The sequence below is a fragment of the Colletotrichum acutatum genome (assembly GCF_030867785.1).
Source record: "Colletotrichum acutatum strain CBS 112980 chromosome Unknown BDZ83scaffold_33, whole genome shotgun sequence".
Taxonomy (NCBI): Eukaryota; Fungi; Ascomycota; class Sordariomycetes; order Glomerellales; family Glomerellaceae; genus Colletotrichum; species Colletotrichum acutatum.
Genome location: NW_026849027.1, coordinates 1 through 18,752, shown reverse-complemented (window position 1 = coordinate 18,752; position 18,752 = coordinate 1). Strand labels below are relative to the sequence as shown.

General features: G+C 50.2%; 8 protein-coding genes across 8 annotated transcripts; 3 read left to right on the top strand and 5 right to left on the bottom strand.

The window, feature by feature from the left end:
- Nucleotides 1–248: 248 nt before the first annotated feature.
- On the bottom strand, nt 249–1,766 carry BDZ83DRAFT_574727 (uncharacterized protein; the record flags this gene model as incomplete). The annotated part of the gene is made up of 1 exon (XM_060504735.1): nt 249–1,766. The coding sequence occupies one exon, from the start codon at nt 1,764–1,766 to the stop codon at nt 249–251; it is 1,518 nt and encodes a 505-aa protein (XP_060366345.1).
- Nucleotides 1,767–4,824: 3,058 nt separating this feature from the next.
- On the top strand, nt 4,825–5,820 carry BDZ83DRAFT_650466 (carbonic anhydrase; the record flags this gene model as incomplete). The annotated part of the gene is made up of 4 exons (XM_060510374.1): nt 4,825–5,278; nt 5,340–5,514; nt 5,575–5,783; nt 5,804–5,820. 4 exons carry the CDS (start codon nt 4,825–4,827, stop codon nt 5,818–5,820), a joined length of 855 nt encoding a protein of 284 aa, XP_060366344.1.
- A 276-nt stretch (nt 5,821–6,096) lies between these two features.
- BDZ83DRAFT_616178 (bet V I allergen) lies at nt 6,097–6,891 on the bottom strand. Its single transcript, XM_060507956.1, has one exon. It carries the CDS (start codon nt 6,743–6,745, stop codon nt 6,296–6,298), a length of 450 nt encoding a protein of 149 aa, XP_060366343.1. The 5' UTR covers nt 6,746–6,891; the 3' UTR covers nt 6,097–6,295.
- A 431-nt stretch (nt 6,892–7,322) lies between these two features.
- Nucleotides 7,323–8,396, bottom strand: BDZ83DRAFT_574743 (uncharacterized protein; the record flags this gene model as incomplete). Its single annotated transcript, XM_060504737.1, has 1 exon — nt 7,323–8,396. One exon carries the CDS (start codon nt 8,394–8,396, stop codon nt 7,323–7,325), a length of 1,074 nt encoding a protein of 357 aa, XP_060366342.1.
- Nucleotides 8,397–9,411: 1,015 nt separating this feature from the next.
- On the top strand, nt 9,412–10,921 carry BDZ83DRAFT_616175 (uncharacterized protein). Its single transcript, XM_060507955.1, has 2 exons — nt 9,412–9,724; nt 9,794–10,921. The coding sequence occupies exons 1-2, from the start codon at nt 9,453–9,455 to the stop codon at nt 10,515–10,517; spliced, it is 996 nt and encodes a 331-aa protein (XP_060366341.1). The 5' UTR covers nt 9,412–9,452; the 3' UTR covers nt 10,518–10,921.
- Nucleotides 10,916–11,840, bottom strand: BDZ83DRAFT_668510 (uncharacterized protein). The gene has a single exon (XM_060511106.1). It carries the CDS (start codon nt 11,793–11,795, stop codon nt 11,100–11,102), a length of 696 nt encoding a protein of 231 aa, XP_060366340.1. The 5' UTR covers nt 11,796–11,840; the 3' UTR covers nt 10,916–11,099.
- Nucleotides 11,841–13,179: 1,339 nt separating this feature from the next.
- BDZ83DRAFT_791278 (phenylacetone monooxygenase) lies at nt 13,180–15,450 on the bottom strand (the record flags this gene model as incomplete). Its single annotated transcript, XM_060515730.1, has 2 exons — nt 15,402–15,450; nt 13,180–15,325 (listed from the first exon to the last, which is right to left on the bottom strand). Exon 2 carries the CDS (start codon nt 15,088–15,090, stop codon nt 13,180–13,182), a length of 1,911 nt encoding a protein of 636 aa, XP_060366339.1. The 5' UTR covers nt 15,091–15,325; nt 15,402–15,450.
- A 492-nt stretch (nt 15,451–15,942) lies between these two features.
- On the top strand, nt 15,943–17,971 carry BDZ83DRAFT_616171 (uncharacterized protein). Its single transcript, XM_060507954.1, has 4 exons — nt 15,943–16,821; nt 16,904–17,032; nt 17,108–17,211; nt 17,267–17,971. The coding sequence occupies exons 1-4, from the start codon at nt 15,997–15,999 to the stop codon at nt 17,604–17,606; spliced, it is 1,398 nt and encodes a 465-aa protein (XP_060366338.1). The 5' UTR covers nt 15,943–15,996; the 3' UTR covers nt 17,607–17,971.
- The last annotated feature ends 781 nt before the right edge of the window (nt 17,972–18,752 follow it).

Sequence of the window (18,752 nt, the reverse complement as noted above, 5' to 3'; positions counted from 1 at the left end):
GCTCGTTTTCCAATCAAGGGGCTCTGCCTTTGCAGCGATCAGCCGGCAGAAATCCGTTGGGTGGACCAAGGCTTGAGCGTGCCTGAATCGTGGCCACCTCAAGCGGGCGCTGTGCCATCGAAACAATCGACGTAAACGGCAGAGTCATGACTTGCAAACACGCGTAGTGGGACTAGTCCGGGCAAAGGTCTGACCTGGAACACTTTGGATCAGATTAGGCTCGGGCAGAACTCATGTTATCAAATCTATCAGTCTATTAGTCCTATCAAGTTTTCCCGGCTCGTCATCGGCTCCGGTCTCCACGTCGCGCCATGCGTTTGATGTTGAATTTCCTCATCCATCGCTCGCACAACTTTCCTGTAGTGGTCTGCGAGGGGCTGAGGATAGTCCGCGAGGTCTGGGATAGTCCATTGGTCGTAGCAAGCCCCGTGCGTGTTGGCCGCAAAATAGGCCCCATGATGTCGGATGAATAAGAAGCAGAGGTAGCAAAAGTACTTGGAGGCGCCTAGACATCTTGGCTTGTGCCAAGGGCTGTCAGATTTCTCCAAGTCATGATGTACAGACAGAATGACTTCTGCATGGACGTGGGTAGATTTTGCCCAAGGCTGGTAGGCGAGAGTTAGAGGCACTGCCTCGTAAGGAGGTAAGAAAACGAGCTTAGCGCTGTTGAAGATCATTGGGCGTGTGTGGGACAAACCAGTCAGAGTTTGACATATGCGATAGTAAGCTGCGATCTTTTCAAGCTGACGCAAGGTTTTGAGACAAGCCTGAATTTGTGCTGTTGCTCTGATAGCTTGTAAGCGTTCTAGGTAATTTGCGATCAGGGGTGACGCGCAAAGCTGGTAGCTAGACTGAGCGATTTCGACCAGCTTCTCGTGGTCGTCTGATTCCGTCTCAAAAGCTTTTAGCAGGGCGGCCATCTCCGAGAGTTCGCGTTCTAGCCCAGCCCGCGCGGTTGATTCTCTTTTGGAGTAGAGAAACTGGGCACGGTGGATGAGATTGGCGAAGTCGGCATACAGGGGTTTCTTGTGAGTACGGGAGAGATAAGTTGGCTTATTCCATTTGGCGGATCGTAGGCGGTTGAGAAGGCGAGCTTGATGATGCCGGATGACCAGGTCCAAGAGGCTATGTAAGGGCTTGGCAGGCGGCGGGGCAGAGAGTATTTGGAAAACAGAGCGTAGGAAAGCCTGGGAGGTAGGCTCGATCGCATCTGCGGAGGCGATGGTGACCTTGAGACTTGCAGCTGGGAGTGCTTGTTGATCATGATTAGGGCCTCCATCGAGGCCCCCAGCTGCAACGTCGACTTTTATCCGACTTTCCTGGACAGTGGCAGCAGCAACGGACTGCGCTCCCTCTCCAACGGCGACAAGGTAGGCAATATCATCTGCCAGGCGCTGCTCCGTGGCAACTGTCAACAGGCGGGGACGGGGATGTTTGAGTTGCTCTGCGGACTGTCGGTAGCGGTCATTCGTCACAGTGGTCTCTGGAGAGCCATCTGTAAGCACTTTAGCACGAGCTTCCGCAGACCCATCTGAAGAAGTTGTCAGTTGGGATGGTAGCGGGAAGGATTTGGCGTCGACAGGAACAGCATTGGTCAGCTTCTCCAACGTAACGACATGTTGGCGAAATACAGCCTCGGGGAGATCTCTCCAGATGGACGATGCAGACGAGGCAGTGACAGTTGGGCGGGGGTGGATAAGTCCGCTTGACTCGGGTACAAAGTCCGTCGGTAGCGCGTCGAGCAGAGGAGACAGGGAGAGCGACATGGGTAGGTATTGAGGGCGGAAATATGTATGTGAATGTGTGTGAGTGTGTATATCCGTATCCGTTTGTGTGACTGTGAGAGTTTTTGCCAAGGACAGGTCTGGTGTGTTGTGTTGTTGAAGTTGAAAGGGTGAGCGAGGATTTGGGCTTGGCCGACTGGGCTAGTCCAAGTCTGCAACCCGCTGAGCTGTGTTGTTCTGTGTGGACAACGTGAATGACCGATGAGGAGCCTTGAGGTGTTCCTCGATTATGATTGCCCTCCTGACCCTTTCCCAAGTGGAAGAAACCCGCCGCGCCAAGCCGAAATGTGGGAGGAGATTGAAAATTGGAATGATTTTGTTCTCTCCAGAATTCTAGATTTCAGAAGGTCCACCCGCCCGTTGTCCCCTGGGCTTGGGGCCTGGTCCGCCTGGAGTCCTGCACGGAAACCTTGAAGTCAAGGCCGATCAATGCAGCCAATTACGCGGCGGTCCTCATCTGTCGCAGTGCCGCAGTCCTGAATTTAGTGTGCCAAGACAAACACGTTATTGCACGCTAGGGATCTCGGCAAGCTGCACTGGGCAGGCTATTCTCTGGACTTGTGACTCTGGAACCCTGGGACTGTACGGAGCCTGTAGGTACTGCTGTAAATAGCGGGAGAGCTGCTGATGGATTGATGGGAAGAACGAGGATGAGACGAATCGAGTATTGCAATAATTAAGTGTATGCTGAAAGTAAGTCTGTGAAGCCATTGTCTAGTAAGGTATTCCTAGACCATGGGATGAAGCGTACCTACTTTACTTCGCTAAAGTATTTGCATATTGGTATTCGCAAGCCTTGGCTGATGACGGAATAGATGAAAGTTTCTTCCCATCCCAAGGATCGCTTGCTCTTCTTTCTTCTGATCTGAGAGATAAGCCGTGCGCATCAAGAGACAGCGAAATCTTGATTGATAGTTTGGGTTACTCTGCTTCACATAGTCTTTACCGCGTACGAATACACAGCCGCAAGCAGTGAGTTTCGTCTCTTGCTTGTGAAGGTATCCGCAAGTATCAGGGGAAGACGAGGATCCCACAAAGAACCAATGGGCCGATACGAGAATCCCAGGCGGTCCCCAGGCGCTATCCGAGAGTGAGACACAAGCCGCTGGCGCATGTCAGTGCTCAGATGTGCCTCCCGGTTCCTGTTCCAAGGTGTCGGGACGCCCGCTCCAACCCACGGAGAAACGGTGCCGCCATGCCCGATGAAGAATGTCGGTTATGTCCCCGGGTCTTGGGAGGTATTGGGTAAGTCTTGGACTTTTCTTGGGCCATCGAGAAAACGCCGCAGCTATATATTTGCCAAGACAAAAAGCATTCGTGGCTGTTAAGATGGACCAAGATGGGCTGCGATGACCTTGGCAACATTTACCATCATGGTCTTGCGCTCCAGGCTCGAGCACAGGACCGCAGGTTCTCCGTACGGATACCTACGCTGTACACATGGCGGGTCAAGCTAGTTTCAGTCCTCGCATACGTTTGCTGAACCAGGACACCGGTATGCTAAGGCCCAAAATGCTAAAGTCTAGGGCGTGGTGTAAGATCCATCCAACACTGCCGACACAGGATACAGGAGTAAGGTCGCAAGGTAACGTGGCTGTGTGCCAAAAATGCATTCTGGGCACGTCCACGAGCGAACCCCTCCCTCTTCAGTCTTGGAGACTCTTGGCTCGCCATAGACCGACCTGCGGGTTCATCTCTGGCGGCGTAGGCTCCAATCAAAAGAACCACAATGACCCAGGCGCATAGTTCTTCTGGGCCCTAAACTTTATCTTGACCAGCATCAACCAGGCAGAGCTCAGTTTACATGCGTCTACGCCGACCGCTTAGCCCTCACCTCAACTCACGATGGGCCTCTCTACATTTGCCGCACCGAGTAAGGCGCGCTCTCTGGGAACCCCGGAGCCCTGTCCCCAATTCTTGGCGTCAGCGTCGTCGCATCACCAACGGTCCTAACTAGTAACCCCACCACTGTCACGGGTTGGCACCTGCTCGTGCTCCTCACATCTTCCGAATTCCAGTCCCATCTTATCCGCCCTACTCCTTCTCTGCCATGTGCGGTGTTCGCAAGTCCGCTATAGCGAGTTCGGACGAGTTCATCACTAAGGAACACTTGCCTGAGCCTACCCCAGCGAGCGGCGGCTATTCTTGAACACGGCTGACTGAGGTTAATAAAGATGTGGCCACCAGCAAGGCGAGTCAGCTGCTCACGGACATGCGTCGGCGCCGAATGGGCTTCCTCGACATTCTGTGTCCGACGCCAAAGCTGAGTCTCTAGCATTGTTGAATTGGAGCCCATGGAGGGTCCTCTCATCACTCTTTTCCTTGGCCAAACTTCGCCATCTACCATTTGGCCAAGACTAACATATCTGCTCAATATCGCGGGATGTAGTGTTCACGCGGGATAACGCCGTACTGCCTCCACTGGCATTGCGACGCCCTGCGCCAAGCGGTCGCCAGTTTGACTTTTTGATGACGACCTGTTCCGGGCAATCTTTCGGCGTACTTCTCCAGTTGTCTTTGCGGCAGCGTTTGCAGTGCTTCCTTTGGACCTGACTTCATCTGGACGTGGAGAGGCCCCCCTTCCGTTCTCGTGATGTGTTTCCCATGTCCTGACTCTTATCCCTGCCAGTATCCCCCCTGGTTCCGTCCGCGATTGATCATTGCCAAGCACGTGTTCGCAAAGAGGTCCGCCCCTTCCATCCTCGAGCAGATAGCTGGCAGAAGCCTGCCAAATCCTCAAAGGGGCTTGGGTTTCTTGCGGCTTGACCAGGTAAACCTGCCAAGACGTTGCTTTCTACGCAGATTGGTGCCATCATGGCTCCATGGAATTAATATCGCATCTCATTGTCATAGCTTCCCGCTCCTTACGATTAACTACCACTCTGCAGTGCTGGTGTATATTTACCTTTAGATCTGCCGCTGTCTAATCTGATGTTTCATAGAGTCGCTCACATCTCATCTCATTTTCACCGAGAACCAGTCACTCTTTTATCATACTCTACCTTACGATCGCTCGTTCTATACAATCTCCATCTCCATCATGAAGTCTGCCACCCTACTCTCCCTCATTCCTGCGGTCGCTGCCTTCTGCCACCATGGAACCAGCCTTTTCAAAAAGGATCAGCTTTTCAAAAGAGCTGATGGTACTTTCGGATTCGATGGTCTGAATGGCCCTCTCAACTGGCACTCCATCAGCTCTAACAACTCTGCCTGTGCTCTTGGCAGAAGCCAGTCTCCCATCAACGTCCAAGAGTCAAACACCAAGCAGATTAAAGGCTCTACCATCACCTTCAGCCCGGACCAGCACCCTGAGGGAGGCGAACTCGAGAATCTCTCCGGATTCCTCGAGGTCCGCGCGAATGGCACCATGAAGAATGGTGGAAAGACCTACAACTTGCGTCAATTCCACTTCCACACCCCTAGTGAGCACCGTATTAACGGCGAGCACTTCCCCCTAGAGGTTCACTTTGTTTGGGAAGCCGAGATTGGGAACGGTATGTTCTCGCCAACTTTGACTCCTTACGGTCCTGTCGGACATGGCTGATCGTCAATCAGGATCCTCTCTTGCTGTCGTTGGCTTTCCCATCGAGGTCGCCGAGACTTCGAACCCTCTTCTGGCTGCCGTCTTCAAGAACGTTGACAAGGTCACTGAGTTCGGATCTCACGCTGCGACTGGACCTCTGGACTTTACCAGCCTGGCTGAGCATATCTCAAAGAACACCATCTACCAGTATGTTCCATCTACCAATCCTTGAAACCCCCCGGAACTTCAGTCTAACTTGTACCAAAGATACACAGGCTCTCTCACAACCCCTCCTTGCACCGAGTCCATTGCTTGGAACGTTGTTGGAAGCCCGATCCCCCTCGATATTGCGACCTACCTGAAGACGAAGAGCATCATGAAGTACAACGCCCGCTATACCCAGAACAGTCCCGGTGAAATGAACTTGTTGGAGAATGCATATGAGAGCCTCAAGAAGATTATCGAGAGTGGTCAAGGTACGAACTAGATTTACTAGATGATCTCCGCAATTGAACATATTTCCTTGCTATTCTCAGTGGGAGCTACTATCAAGTCTAAACTTGACCGACGAAGCTGTCAAGCTTTCGAGGTTTGGAAACGATGTTCTTATAACAAGCAATGCCAAGTGAGACATGAAAGTCGCTAAACTTGGGTTCAGTCGCAGATCCCGTGGACGAGAGTCCGTGCAAGAAGGGCAAAAAGGGTGGGCGCAGGAACTAGGCCAATTGAACAAAAATTAGCCCCCCGTCGACAAGTAGAGAACTTGGGTCAAAAGTCAACAATCCACATATCGACATAAGGAATGCTGCCTCGGACGCCAGGCATCCTTTAATTCAAGGCATTCAATGGACAATGGGCAGTGGGTACGATAGTTATTTATTGGAGGAGCACTCTCCAGTACCTTGCATCTCTGCTTTTTCAGTCCAGAACGCCTAATTGCCTAGAGCCCTTCATATTTTAATGTGTCCATAGGTGTTTAATAATCAAATCATGTACAGCTTTCCTCCCGGCTACTTGAAATGGACACAATAGCATCCATGCACCCGTTGAACATCTCCTCCAACATTCCGGCAAGAACCGGTTTAAAGCTTGGCTCCGTCCATTCAGAAGCGCCCGACCAACTGAATTGTGTTTTGTCCTCGCTCATGGCTGTCAATCGCAACGTTCCGCGGGGGTTTGTCGTGTTTGGGACGCCGTCAAGAATTAGGTAGGTGATGGTATGTGTCTCCGGATCGGCCTTCTCCAATCGCTCATGAACCACGTGGCCGTTGTTGAAAGTCAGTGTGCGAACTGATCCAATACCGAATCCCTCAAGACTGGAGTTGATACCATTGGGAAACCAAAGCCTTTCGGAACCAAAGGCTGCAATTATTGCCCAAATGTCGGCGATTGGTGCGTCGATCACTCTCACAACTTCCTTCGTCTTGTCCTGTACCATGGCGCCGGAACGGTCGGCAGTGGAAGCTTTGAGATGAGGTTGAGTTTAACTTGAGGGAACAATGCTTTGATTAGATCAAAGAGATCAATATTCCCCTGGAAACATATTGCGCATGTGCGCCGGTAGATTTTCTCTTTTGAAGCCCGTTGCAGCCGGTGGGATATGATTAATCAAGCCTGTGGGATGCCTCTTTAGCCCACGGCCGATGGCCGCGGGTTGCGAAGGAGCGATTGCGGACGTCGCTGACGGACTCGGCACAGATGAGATCCGAGCTTCAAACGCCAGGTTTCCTTATTTAAATGCTTGATCTAATATACTTATATAAATTGAGTTGTGGTGAGTAATACTGAATAATTTTCCTCGATTATCTCTTTAAGGCATAAGGGAATCAGAATAGCTCAACCACACTCTCTGGTACCTGAAGCATACTATTTGTGAATAGACTCTACTGGCAACTGCTGAAAGTCGATACTATGTCAGAAGTCACAAAGGAACATATCGACAACGAATTATAAGTCACAAACATAACGGGAGCTATGGGTATTTGTCAACACACACAATGCATCTTGTTATCAATTTATCTCGGTACTTGAGGGGTGATAACAATTTCCCCGGGTTCTCTCCTCTGATCGGCGGCATCCCAAGCCTCTTCCCAAGCTTCCAATGCAAACGCTCTGACTGGACCCATGCCAGCTCTATCCCCAAGTGGCAAGATGCCACTTTCTATAAGTTTGATGAGTCGCCTCGTTTGTTCTGGAGTACTCATCATCGTGCCTTTGATGGTAAGCGCGCGAAAGAGTATGTCAACGTAGCTGAAGTTTACATCAGGCGGGGCGCCGCCGCTGAGACTAACGCGCGCCCCGATCCTGAGTGCCTCAAGGCAGCTCTTAAAGTGAGTTGAGGAGGCAGCCGTGGCCGGTGACATGTCCCAGAACGCGTCAGCTGAACCTCCACACGCATTGCGTATAGTGTCGGCGTCCCTTGCAGTATCCCCGGTAATGGTCGCGAACGAGATGCGTGGGTTCATTGCGGCAAGCTTTGAGAGAATGCTGTGGTTGCGGCCAATAGCCACAACGCGTGCACCCAATGCTGAGGCGAGGTGTACCGCAGCGGATCCATGTCGACCAGTTGCTGGGGCGATGAGGATGGTATCTCCTGGCTTGATATCGATATCTGATAGTCCCCCAAATGGAACAAGCATGCTAAACAAATGTGTCAAGTCCAGTATAGTATAGCCCAATCCACCCTGGCTCTCATCCCCCAGTAAGCGGCTTTCGTCAAGAACATGACAGTTCTCGATCGGCAGCTTGGCGTAGTCTGCGTATGTTCCATCCCGCCAATCTCCGCGGGACAGTTTGAAGCTTTCAGGAGTAAGGCCTTCCATCATGGCCGAGACATAAAACCCACCCCCATCGCGTGCTCGAATGTAAGGATCAAAGAAAACAAGCTGGTCTTCTTGTAGAATGGTGACATCCGAAGAGATCTTAGACACCCTTCCAATAGCGGTATGTCCTGGGACGAGGGGGAAAGGCAGCGGATATCCGCTCTTCGGGTCCCGATAGATTCTCGGCGAATTGGCTCTAACAGTCGCAGCCAAAACGCGGATAACAACACTTCCGGGAGTCGCTTCAGGAATCGGGCGAATCTGCATTTCTGCCCTCAGGTTCTGCACGCCTTCCACATTCTGGAGAAAGACTACACGGTTTTGGTTCGACGGAGAGGAGGCCATGACGGAGAGGGTTGATATAGACTGTGGTGTCAAATCTGGATTGAACGCTAGATTCGCTAGATTCAAAGACTTGATAGATCAAGAGGTACCTGTAAGTAAAGCAGCAGGCTCGACAGATTGGGGCAAAATGTTTTCGTTTTAAGTTGAACCGAAGTACTCGTGGAGCGGAGTTGTCGATGCCGCGGAGAAGCATATCCTGGCTCTACTATCACTCCGTGTCCTATCACTCCGTGTCCTAAGTACATGTTTGATAGTCGTTCACCCAGACAACTCCACGTAAGCTCAACTGCCACCATGCGGTGGAATGTTTGTGTCATACTTTCAGAGGGACTCCTTGGAAAAAATAAGCTATTAGCACAATGAAGCGCTTGGCGGAGTTGTATGTAGCTTGGTACATGTATGAAGCTGGACAACGACCTGCGGAGTTGCTGGGCTCCAAAATCAGGCTGGTAAAATCAACTCCGCAGCCATTTTTGTCAAATTCCGCAGGGGAGACTCATGTGACAGCATGAGGTATTATGTTCTGTGTATAAGAAAGACGCACACTCCTGTCAACTGGCGAGGGATTTGTTCTGTCGTTTAATATTGTACAATAACAAAATACTGCTAGACGAACTAGAGGCATCATTATTCGGGTGTTGTCTACGTTACTCCCTCCATTCTGAATTTGAAGTGAAGATGCATGACAATAAGTTGAGCTAGGTTGGGGCGTTCCAGAGTTTTGATTATCCCGAAAGATTTTTCGGGCTGTCGTTCATAACATAAGACCTGCGTTCTATTCTCGAGCCGGGTGTGTCATACTAAAGTATACGCCAACCGATTATGAAGTTCGTCAATGACCATAAAGTAGGGAGACACCTGATTTTGCCAGCTCCGAAGTTGGGTGGGAATTTATTTTACGTAAGCAGTTGATAATTGCATCACCCCCTCATTACCTCAGGTAATTAGTTCAATGCGCGTTTCTCTTTTCCTTTCAGCATGCCCAATGCCTGTCAACTCGTTTCAATGGCCAACGCTGCTTGCGCAATCAATACCCTGTCCTCATTCCTATCACATGAGGAGATCGAAGATGTGGACGGTCTCAACCAGTTCTTCCGTTCTCTCACGGACCCTGCTGCCCCGAGCAGCCTAGAACAGCACCAAGCGACCGATGCTATCGTCTTTTGTGCCTCTTCAGTCCTGTCACTTGCGGATGTGGTTTTCTCGGCTGTGAATACGAATGGGTTAGAGTCAAAAGAACAAATTTCCAAGTATACAGATGCTGCGATCCTATGCGATTGAATATATCTTCTTGACCAAGTACTAATCCTCGTGTTTAGAGAGGGAAGAAACACAGTTCTGGTCTTGTGTGGTGGCATCGGTCACTCGACGCCTTTTCTATACGAAGCGATCAAGAGACATCCGGTCTACAATGTGCTTGCCGATGAAGTGCAAGGAAAGGCCGAATCGCGTGTACTGCAGCTCATAGCTGAGCGCTGGTACGGAATCCAGATCCATGACGTCGGAACTGTGGAAGCGACAATTCAGCCAGATGACACGAACAAACTCTTGGTTGTAGTCGAAGACCGTTCTACAAATTGTGGAGGGAATGCAGCCGAGTCAAAACGAGTCCTCGAGGCCTGTGGGGTCTGCTCACCGAGGTCCATTGTCATTGTGCAAGACCCAACGATGTCAAGGCGAACGGTAGCCACCTTCCAAAGGGCATATGAGGAACAATGTACTGCGTTGCCCCAAATAAAGAGTTGGCCCACATTCACCCCCCAAGTAAAATTCATTGACACATCGCAGGGCAACGTTGATGAGGACGTCATGGCTCAGCTTGTGTTTGATAACAAGGAGTGCGCCCAGAAGACAATCGGTGGCATGTGGAGCATAGGCCGATTTGTTGATTTACTCATGGGAGAGATTCCTCGCCTCAGGGATGACGAAGAGGGCTATGGGCCAAGGGGGAATGATTTTATAATTCATGTGGCTATTCCGGAGAGCGTCGATGTTGCCTGGGCAATGCTTTACAGCCTTGTCGGGAAACAGAGCAGGAGCTGATGGAACGGACATGCTTAACGGTAATAAAAGTCCTTAGACCTTGGTCGGCAATAATCATGCTGCATTTGCATGAGATACTGGACGCCGAAGTAGAGCCACTGGATCACGTACATACTCGGCTTTCGTGATAGGCAGAACACATTTCAAGACCAGAAAGTCCTACAAGTCTTACAAGCTGTCGACTAGACAACTTGAAGAACTCACGAGACCGTTTGAGAGCGGGTTAGCTCTGAATCCTGGCGGGTATTCCTGCGTCGCTAGGAGTTGTCTCCGTACAATCTCTACTCAACACTTCCCAGAGTAAAACAGTCCCAAAACAGGATAACTATTGTGTAATATCCCTTTGACAACTACCAAGCTCTGCACAAATGTCTCGCACGTGAGGTTTAACCAAGATTCGGGGGCTCTTCGAGAGACACTGAGGCCAATCCCCAATGCATGTTGTGGATTTGCTAAACCGATGAAATCAGACGAATATAACATAGCATAATTATTCCCTGCCATTGTTCAACCTTTACACCCACACGGTGACCCTAGTGTACTTGAAGCTTTTGGTATTTGGTTGGTATGTCGCATTAAGCACTATGTTTCGCGTACCCAGCACCCCGCGAACCCTCTCATTGTCTTCGTTGGTTCCTTCCATTTCGAATCCACGGCGTCCATGAGATACTGTGAGCAGTGCTCAGTGTGCCCAGGGCTGGTGACGATGGTGTCAATTGCAGCCCGCTCGTCGTAAAGAGCGTAGAATTGGCGTCGCCACATGATAGCGCAGTGGTTGATATGGTCCCGGATTGAAGTCCAGTAAAAGTCTCTTTCTGACATCTCATCAATTGTCAACTGCTGCGTCATGTTTTTATCCGCAAACGCACCCCAGCTAGCATCTTCTTGATATTCGTCGACCGAGTCCTTGTCAAAGCACTGAGCCGGGACCCAGTGATTCAATAGGACATCGTATCTGCAGCCTTTGGCCCTTGCCTCTTTTGTCGTGTTGCCGCAAGAGATTCTTTTTCTACCAGTGGTTATGTTGTGTCGCTGGCCAGCCCCATATGAAGCTGATGACTGGGAAAGTGCAGCGTCTTGGGACGCAGTCGTCGCAGCTGGTGTCGGAAAGAACAGAAAGAAGACAAGTATCCATACTAGCGATGTGCCTATGAGTACAAGGATATGAGAAAAAAGCGTGTTCCGACGGGTTGATGGCCGGCTTGGTGATGTTGGCTCTTCGGTCCTCGGGTCGTCCGAGTATTTGAGAAAAGGCTGATATTCGGGGGTTGAAGACATTCTGGGTGTGATATTGCATGCAGATAGCTGGTGGTCAGATGGAGCTTCAATTTTCAACGCCGGCCGTACATGCAAGGAAAACTCTCCATCTTTATTCAGCTAGGTATACCATCCGTGCACTAGTTTCCTGCTGATTTCTTCTGGAGAGGGCTGTGCGCAAACTCGCCTGTGACAAGTGTTGTTTTGGATTGCCACCAACTGCACCATTATTGATAGTTGACGCGCTTGGGGGGCTGTTTCATCCGAAAATTCACGATGTTGGCCTGGCCTCTTGTTTCAGCAAGGCTGGAAGTCCATTGGGTGCTCCTATGCCTTGCGTCGCTGCGCCCCGCGCGACTGGATTATCGGTCCAGACTCGAAGCATGTCCCAACAATAAGGACAGCTGCTCAAGCGCACTGCAAGATTAAGCTCATGGATGAGCTTTCTTTGCAGGTTCTGATCGACGCGGAAGAAAGGATATTTCGACCTATCCTAGAGAAGATCTTATAGTCAGAAAGATTCTTTTGACTACTTACTAGAGATTCCAATTGTGCTTCCCCTACGCCGCGCTGTCAGTGGCAATATTGTAACAACCTCTGTGAAACGCAAGAAGAGAAAATCTTTATTCCTTGCCCTGAGATAGTGTTATGCTGTCCTCATTGCAAGCTACTAGAGCAAGCACTTGCGTAAAACCCCCAGCATGACGCGCCGTCCCAGCAATGACGGACACCTCAGACATCACAATCAAGTGTTTCTTGAACGATGCAAAGTGTTGTCTTGAGGGCCAAGCACGATGCCACAATGCTAGTACTTACCGTGGGTACCTCCCTTACTATATTGACCCCTGTATCTTGAAGTTACAATTTTATTTACATGTTCAACGTACATATGTTCGAATAAGTTGTGGTTAAACAGAGAACCCTACAACAACGAGGGGAGTGGTGCATGACAAAAGACTACTATCCTACTGGAAGCACTCATAGCATAAGTACTAAGGTGCACCTCAGTAAGTCGAATTGACAAGAAGTTAGAAGTTAAATGAGTGTCCATTTACCCCCCTAAACAGATTCTTTACTATCCTGCAGCTCGAGAAATGCTTGACTTCATACGTTCTTTGACACCTTCTAGGTAAGGCATACAACACATGCATTATCACCGCTAGTCATCAGGCTTGTTACTTGTTTGTATTGCAGGTACGCTGCACCGCTTATTGGAGGAAAGCTCCTTAAAGCGGTGCGCCCATCCAGCTCGCTACTTCTGTAAGTACCTAGATCACTTGGTTCTACGTTCTACTTCCTCGAGCTTCACGATAGACCAGTCCATTTGTTTGTACACTAAGTGATGATGTATGGATATCGATTTTGGGCTATCGATTTCGGGCTCTCAGCCAAACGCGGCTCACTCTCAGCCTTGCACCACAAACCCATTCAAGCTGCCCTCGGCCCACTTTTCCACGACTTGTTCGAAAGCCACAGCCCCCATACTAAAGCCCACCGAGGGCTTCTTTGTCTCCTGCTCTTTCTTGGGATCCTTGTAATCCATAAAGTAAGTCGGGGTGCAAGATGCCACAGGAGCATACCACGGAGCGTAGGGCTTCAAGCTCTCCGTGTAACTTTGCTCCGCCTCCTTGCTGACCTCAACTTCAACCCTGTTGATATCGGAAGCATGATCGCAGGCAGTCTTGGCGATGTGAGCTACTAATCTGCCTCCCACCGTGTACGGGTAGGTCGTGTTTGCCGAGGAAGTGGCACCCTTTGCGGTAAAGAAGAGTAGATTGGGAAAGTCGTGTGTAGCCACGCCCATGAAGGTGGCAAATTCGTCACTTTGCCATTTCTGCGTCAGATCGCGACCGTTGCGGCCCCGGATTGGCATGTTCAGTACTTGGGATGGGTCTCCATCGACGGCAGTCGTCGTCGCGAAACCTGTCGCAAGTACGAGAACGTCGACCTCGTACTCCTTGGCCAAGTCGCCCTTACCGACCAAAATACCTTTCTCAGTATAGCCAGAGATACCTTGACCATCGGTATCAACGAGTGCGACATTGGGACGATTGAAAGACTTGAGGTAATCTTGGTGGAATGTCGGACGCTTGCACCAGCCGGGGTACCAGGCCTTCAACTTTTCAGCTAGTTCTGGATTGTCCACCTCGCGCTCGACGTGCTTGCGGAGCTCAGTTGAGATCCCCGCGTCGAGCTCCAACATCCGTTGCAGATGCTGAGGGACGTTCTCGGGAGTAATATCTTTCGCCCGGGGGCTTCCAATGAGTCCAGAGAACGTGCGTGCATTACTCCATCCGTCTTTAAGGAGGTCATCGACAGGAGTCACCTCTGGGTGGTCGTTAAGAAACTTGTTTAGGTTTCTCATCCGATCAGCCTGCCAGCCTGGCCGGCCAGCTATAATATTCCAGCTTTCCGGGGTTGTCTCAACTTGCTTTCTTGGTCCGCAGTATGAGGGCGTGCGTTGGAAGACATAGAGTTGCTCCGACCATTTCGCCAGCTCGGGGACAGCTTGTACAGCCGTCGCACCAGTACCAATGATTCCCACTCTCTTGTTTTTCAGATTGACCAGGTCAGTTTGGGTTTGAGAACCGCCGGTGTATTCGTAATTCCAACGAGCCGTGTGGAAAATCTCCCGGTTCTTCACGAATTCGCTGAGACCAGGAGCGTCAGGCGCGCTCGGCGAGTAGAAGAGGCCGCCAGCAGGCATGAGAAACTGTGTCCGGACGACAAAATCGCCATTGAGATGCTGATATTCAGACCCCATGTTCCGGCTCATCGTGACAATCCAACGCTTCTGGCCGTCGTCCCATTCGGCGCCCTTTGCCTTAGTACAAAACATACCCTTGATTCCATACTTTTCTGCGATCTGCTCAACGTTCTGACGGATCTCTTGGCCCTTCGAGTAGCGATGCTTGGGAACGAATCCTGTCTCCTCGAGAAGTGGCAAGTAGCAGTAGCCTTCGACATCGCAGGTCAGGCCTGGGTAGCGATTCCAGTACCAGGTGCCGCCAAAGCCGCCGGCCTCGTCTATAATGACAATATCGGCCGGATTAAATCCAGCCGCGACTAGCTGATAGGCAAAGAGTATGCCATTATGGCCGGCACCAAGGATCAGGAAACGAATCTCGGATCCGTCACTCAAAGGCGGAGTTTCCTTGGCGAGGGCGTCGTAGTTGGCCCAAGGGTCACGATTAAAGTCGTTCATCAAGGAACTAGTCCTGAAGTTGATACGGTCTCCTTGGTTGTCAGAGATGGCGATGAATCTCTTATCTCGCTCAGTTTTGTATTTGGTGGCAATCGAGTTGATAGCAGTCATCGTGAACAGGGCCGAAGAGATGTAGATAATTTTAGATTACGTTTGAATGAAGATGAAGTTTTCTGTTTCAAGACGAGGATGATGATTCAGACCATATTTCTTGCAATACCATCACTTCGTGCTTCTCTTATAAGCTTCCATGCGGACTTTAGTGGCCTCTTCCACGGAAACTCGGAGATGGTGACATTGCGGGTGAAACGTTGATGAGCCCCCCGAACTCCATTCACAGCTGTGCCTTAGCCATAAGACAAGTCATCAGTATCCACATAACCCAAGAAGATCTGGCTCCTCGCGCAGCCAAACAAGCATACCGCTCTGTGAAAAGCCGAGAGTCTGTGCAGCAAGTTGGCGCAGTCGGATTTTCGATTCAAGCAGGACCAATCATATGTAACGAAAAGCCGAGATGGAACCCACCTGCCGGCCTGCGCACGACGAAGGGACGTTTTCTCCTCTGTGATGTTCCGGAATCATTGCTCAGTGGATAGTAGCTCGGCCCGTATCTCAACATGTTTGGTAAATTGGGTCTGGATACATAATGTGTCCTTCCTGGGGCGGGCAGCAACTAGCAGCAGCGGTTATGCCAGAGCGAACAGGGGCGGCATTTGCGGATTAGCCCAGCTTATCTGGGTTAAATATTCCAACACCCCGCCTCAAATGAACGCGCTAGTTACGATTGATTTTGTTACAAGTCAATGGAGTGGGATAAGATAGCTTTTATTAGCCTCATGAAGAGAACCAAAGAAAGCGAAGGGTCCAGGGAGGGACCTTCGAAATCACGGGGTAGATCACGTGACGAGTATCTCCTAGATTGCCGATGCTATTCCTGTTTCGTGACAGACTGTCCGCTGGCCAGACTCGTCACCCTGAAGCCAAACGATTCGTGGCACCACTAGGCTCAGCGTAAGGATGCCCAACTTCCGTCGAAAGTCTTGTCAACAATGTCGGTCGTCAAAGTTAGCTTGTGACCGAAACCAGCCCCGCTGCTCCCGCTGTGAGCAACGAAATTGGCCATGCTGCTACTCTCCTATGTCGCAGGCAAGTGTTTACCTAGAAAAAGGTTATCGGCAGCTTCGGAGTCCGCAGTTGTGCACGTCGGGACAAATTTCTGAAGTATCGCTGCTAGATACTACAAGCATTGAGGCGGCGATTATGACTAGCACAAGGGATCACAATGAGCGCCAAACAGCTAGCGTTTTCGAGGTCACCGATACCATTGGTGATATTGGAGTTTTTGAATGGGCTGCCGTGCCCACAAACATTGCCAATGAAACGCCTTGGACCGATGACTTCACAAGCAACAGTCCAAGGTTAACATCCACGGGTCCAACAGCCGACATGAGTCCTGACATTGTTACCAATATAATTGCCGACATCAACACACAAATCTCATCACGAGCCAATTTTGAGCTCGGTATGCTGGTCGACGTTAACCACTTACTTCGGCCGCGTAGAAACAAAACTGCAGAAGCCTCGCTTACTTCGAAAATGATGCTGGGAAGCATACGAAAGTACCCTGCAATGCTGATCAACGATCTCAACCTCCCACCTTTCATCAGCTCGCCGTGCTTCGGCGACGAGATCCTGTGCCAGCAGTCTGGAATCCATCAATGTCTTCCACCACCATTAGCTGCATGTGCCAGTATAGTTCGCATGTTTCCGAGAGACAGCCTAAGAGACAGATCTTTTGCATGGAAGACCATCTACATGGAACAACAGAGACTTTTTCACGAGGTAGGTCGCATCTCGGTCATTGGAGAAGGGCCATGATGATACCAGAAACAGTTTTCAGACACTAATCGCAGTCATTTTAAAGCATGAGTCTTACGATAGGAAGACATTGATTGCTGCCGTACAAGCCGTCACGTTGTATACCATTCTCCACATTGAAGATGTCGCATCTATCCCTGAGCACTATCTCAGATCAACAACCGTTACCTTAGGCGTGAGTCTCTGTCGCGCAGCAGGATTCATGCACGTTTATGACTGACGTTATTTCTACGCTTGCTTGAATCTCTAGACTATGACTTATACAATGATGAAGGATCGAACTGGAGCCAATTACACGCAACATCATAGCATTTCCAATCGGCACGAATGGATCAGTAACGAAAGCGTAGGGAGGTCAGTCATATAATCGAATAATGTGTGCTCTTTATTGACAACTTATCACTTGTAGACTAATATGCTTTTGCTACGCATTGAATGAGCTTCTCAGCATAGCAATATGTCCTTCTTCCGGCAACGGTGGCGCGACGTGTAAAACTGTACACCTTCCGAGCACACGCAGCCTCTGGCTAGCCAAGGCAAATATAGAATGGCAGCGACAGTATCTTGAACAACTATCGCAACGGGACTTCAAAGATACCCTCAAAGTCTCTCATCTTCGGGAGTACGCCCGATACGCGGGGAACGCCTTACCAAGGGAGGGTTGGGTAGCGGATGTCGAAAATTGGTGTCTGGATCACGACGAGTTAGGACACTTCATCTGGATGGCAACAAAATTGGAACCTGTGTAGTATTCTCACTCATGTCTTCTACTGTCTTGAGTGTGGGTTTCCAAGCCACCACCCTGCGACAGCAACTTGGTCGGCCCGAACAGCCACGTAGCACGATGGGCTTGCGGCTCAATCCATAGAGTTCTTTCATCGTATTATTAGTGAAGTTCGACTTGAAAATGTGGAGAAAGGCACATTGTCTGATCACGCTCATGAATGTCGGCTCGGGAGACTGCCACATGGGATGGGAGACCGTACGAACGACGCCAGAAGTTCAGAACTTGCCCGCCATATCTGCTAGGGCGTGCAAAATTTCGTGCGTCTGTATGCGACCAACGGCAGGTGCCATGCTCAAGCGGTCCCTCGCCGGAAGTTGACTGAGGACAGACTTTCTATGGCTTCTTCAGCAGTCAATTGAGTATCAGTTCTTATAACCGCTTTCGGCTGTTTTGCTAAGAAGCTCCTGCCAAGTATATAACTAGGTTCCCAAGGGTCGCCATAAGGTACTTTATGACTTGCGTATTCAGCTTGCAGCTATCCCGCCGCGCCCTGAAACAATCATTGATCATTACATCCGATTATTACACCAACCAGAACTGCTCTAAGTTCCCGAAACCTCATTTCCTGTCAACACAACCTTACGACTAGCTGGCTGTGATACTCTTCATCATCGGTGATCCACTACTGGCCAGTAGCGTCCTTCTCGTAAGTAACTTCCTCTTCGCCAATCACCTCTTCTTTGTTAGTGACAACCTGTTCATCAGTGAACTCTTCCTCGTTCGTGACATCATCTCCCTCGGTGATCGACTCTTCGTCCGTTACCCCTTTTTGTCAATGGTTGCGATGACTTCTCTCAGCCTATCCCACAACGGCGGAAAGTCCTCGAACTCTGCGATGTCTCGGAGCTAGAAGCAGTCAACCACTCCTTCCACGCTTGCACCACGCTTTGTCCACATAGAGGCAAATTTCAACCATCTCTTGTTCCATTCATATGATAAATCGGTCCCAATTCGTGCTCACAGCGATGTGCAACGCCGTAGGGCCATGTTCTGCCGATGAAAAAGGTTAGTCGCCTCCAGCCACGTTGTCAAATGTGGCCGCTCTTGCATTGGCGTCCACATTTTCTCGCAGTATTAGTTTGGTGATTTCAGCACTACCAGGGATGGG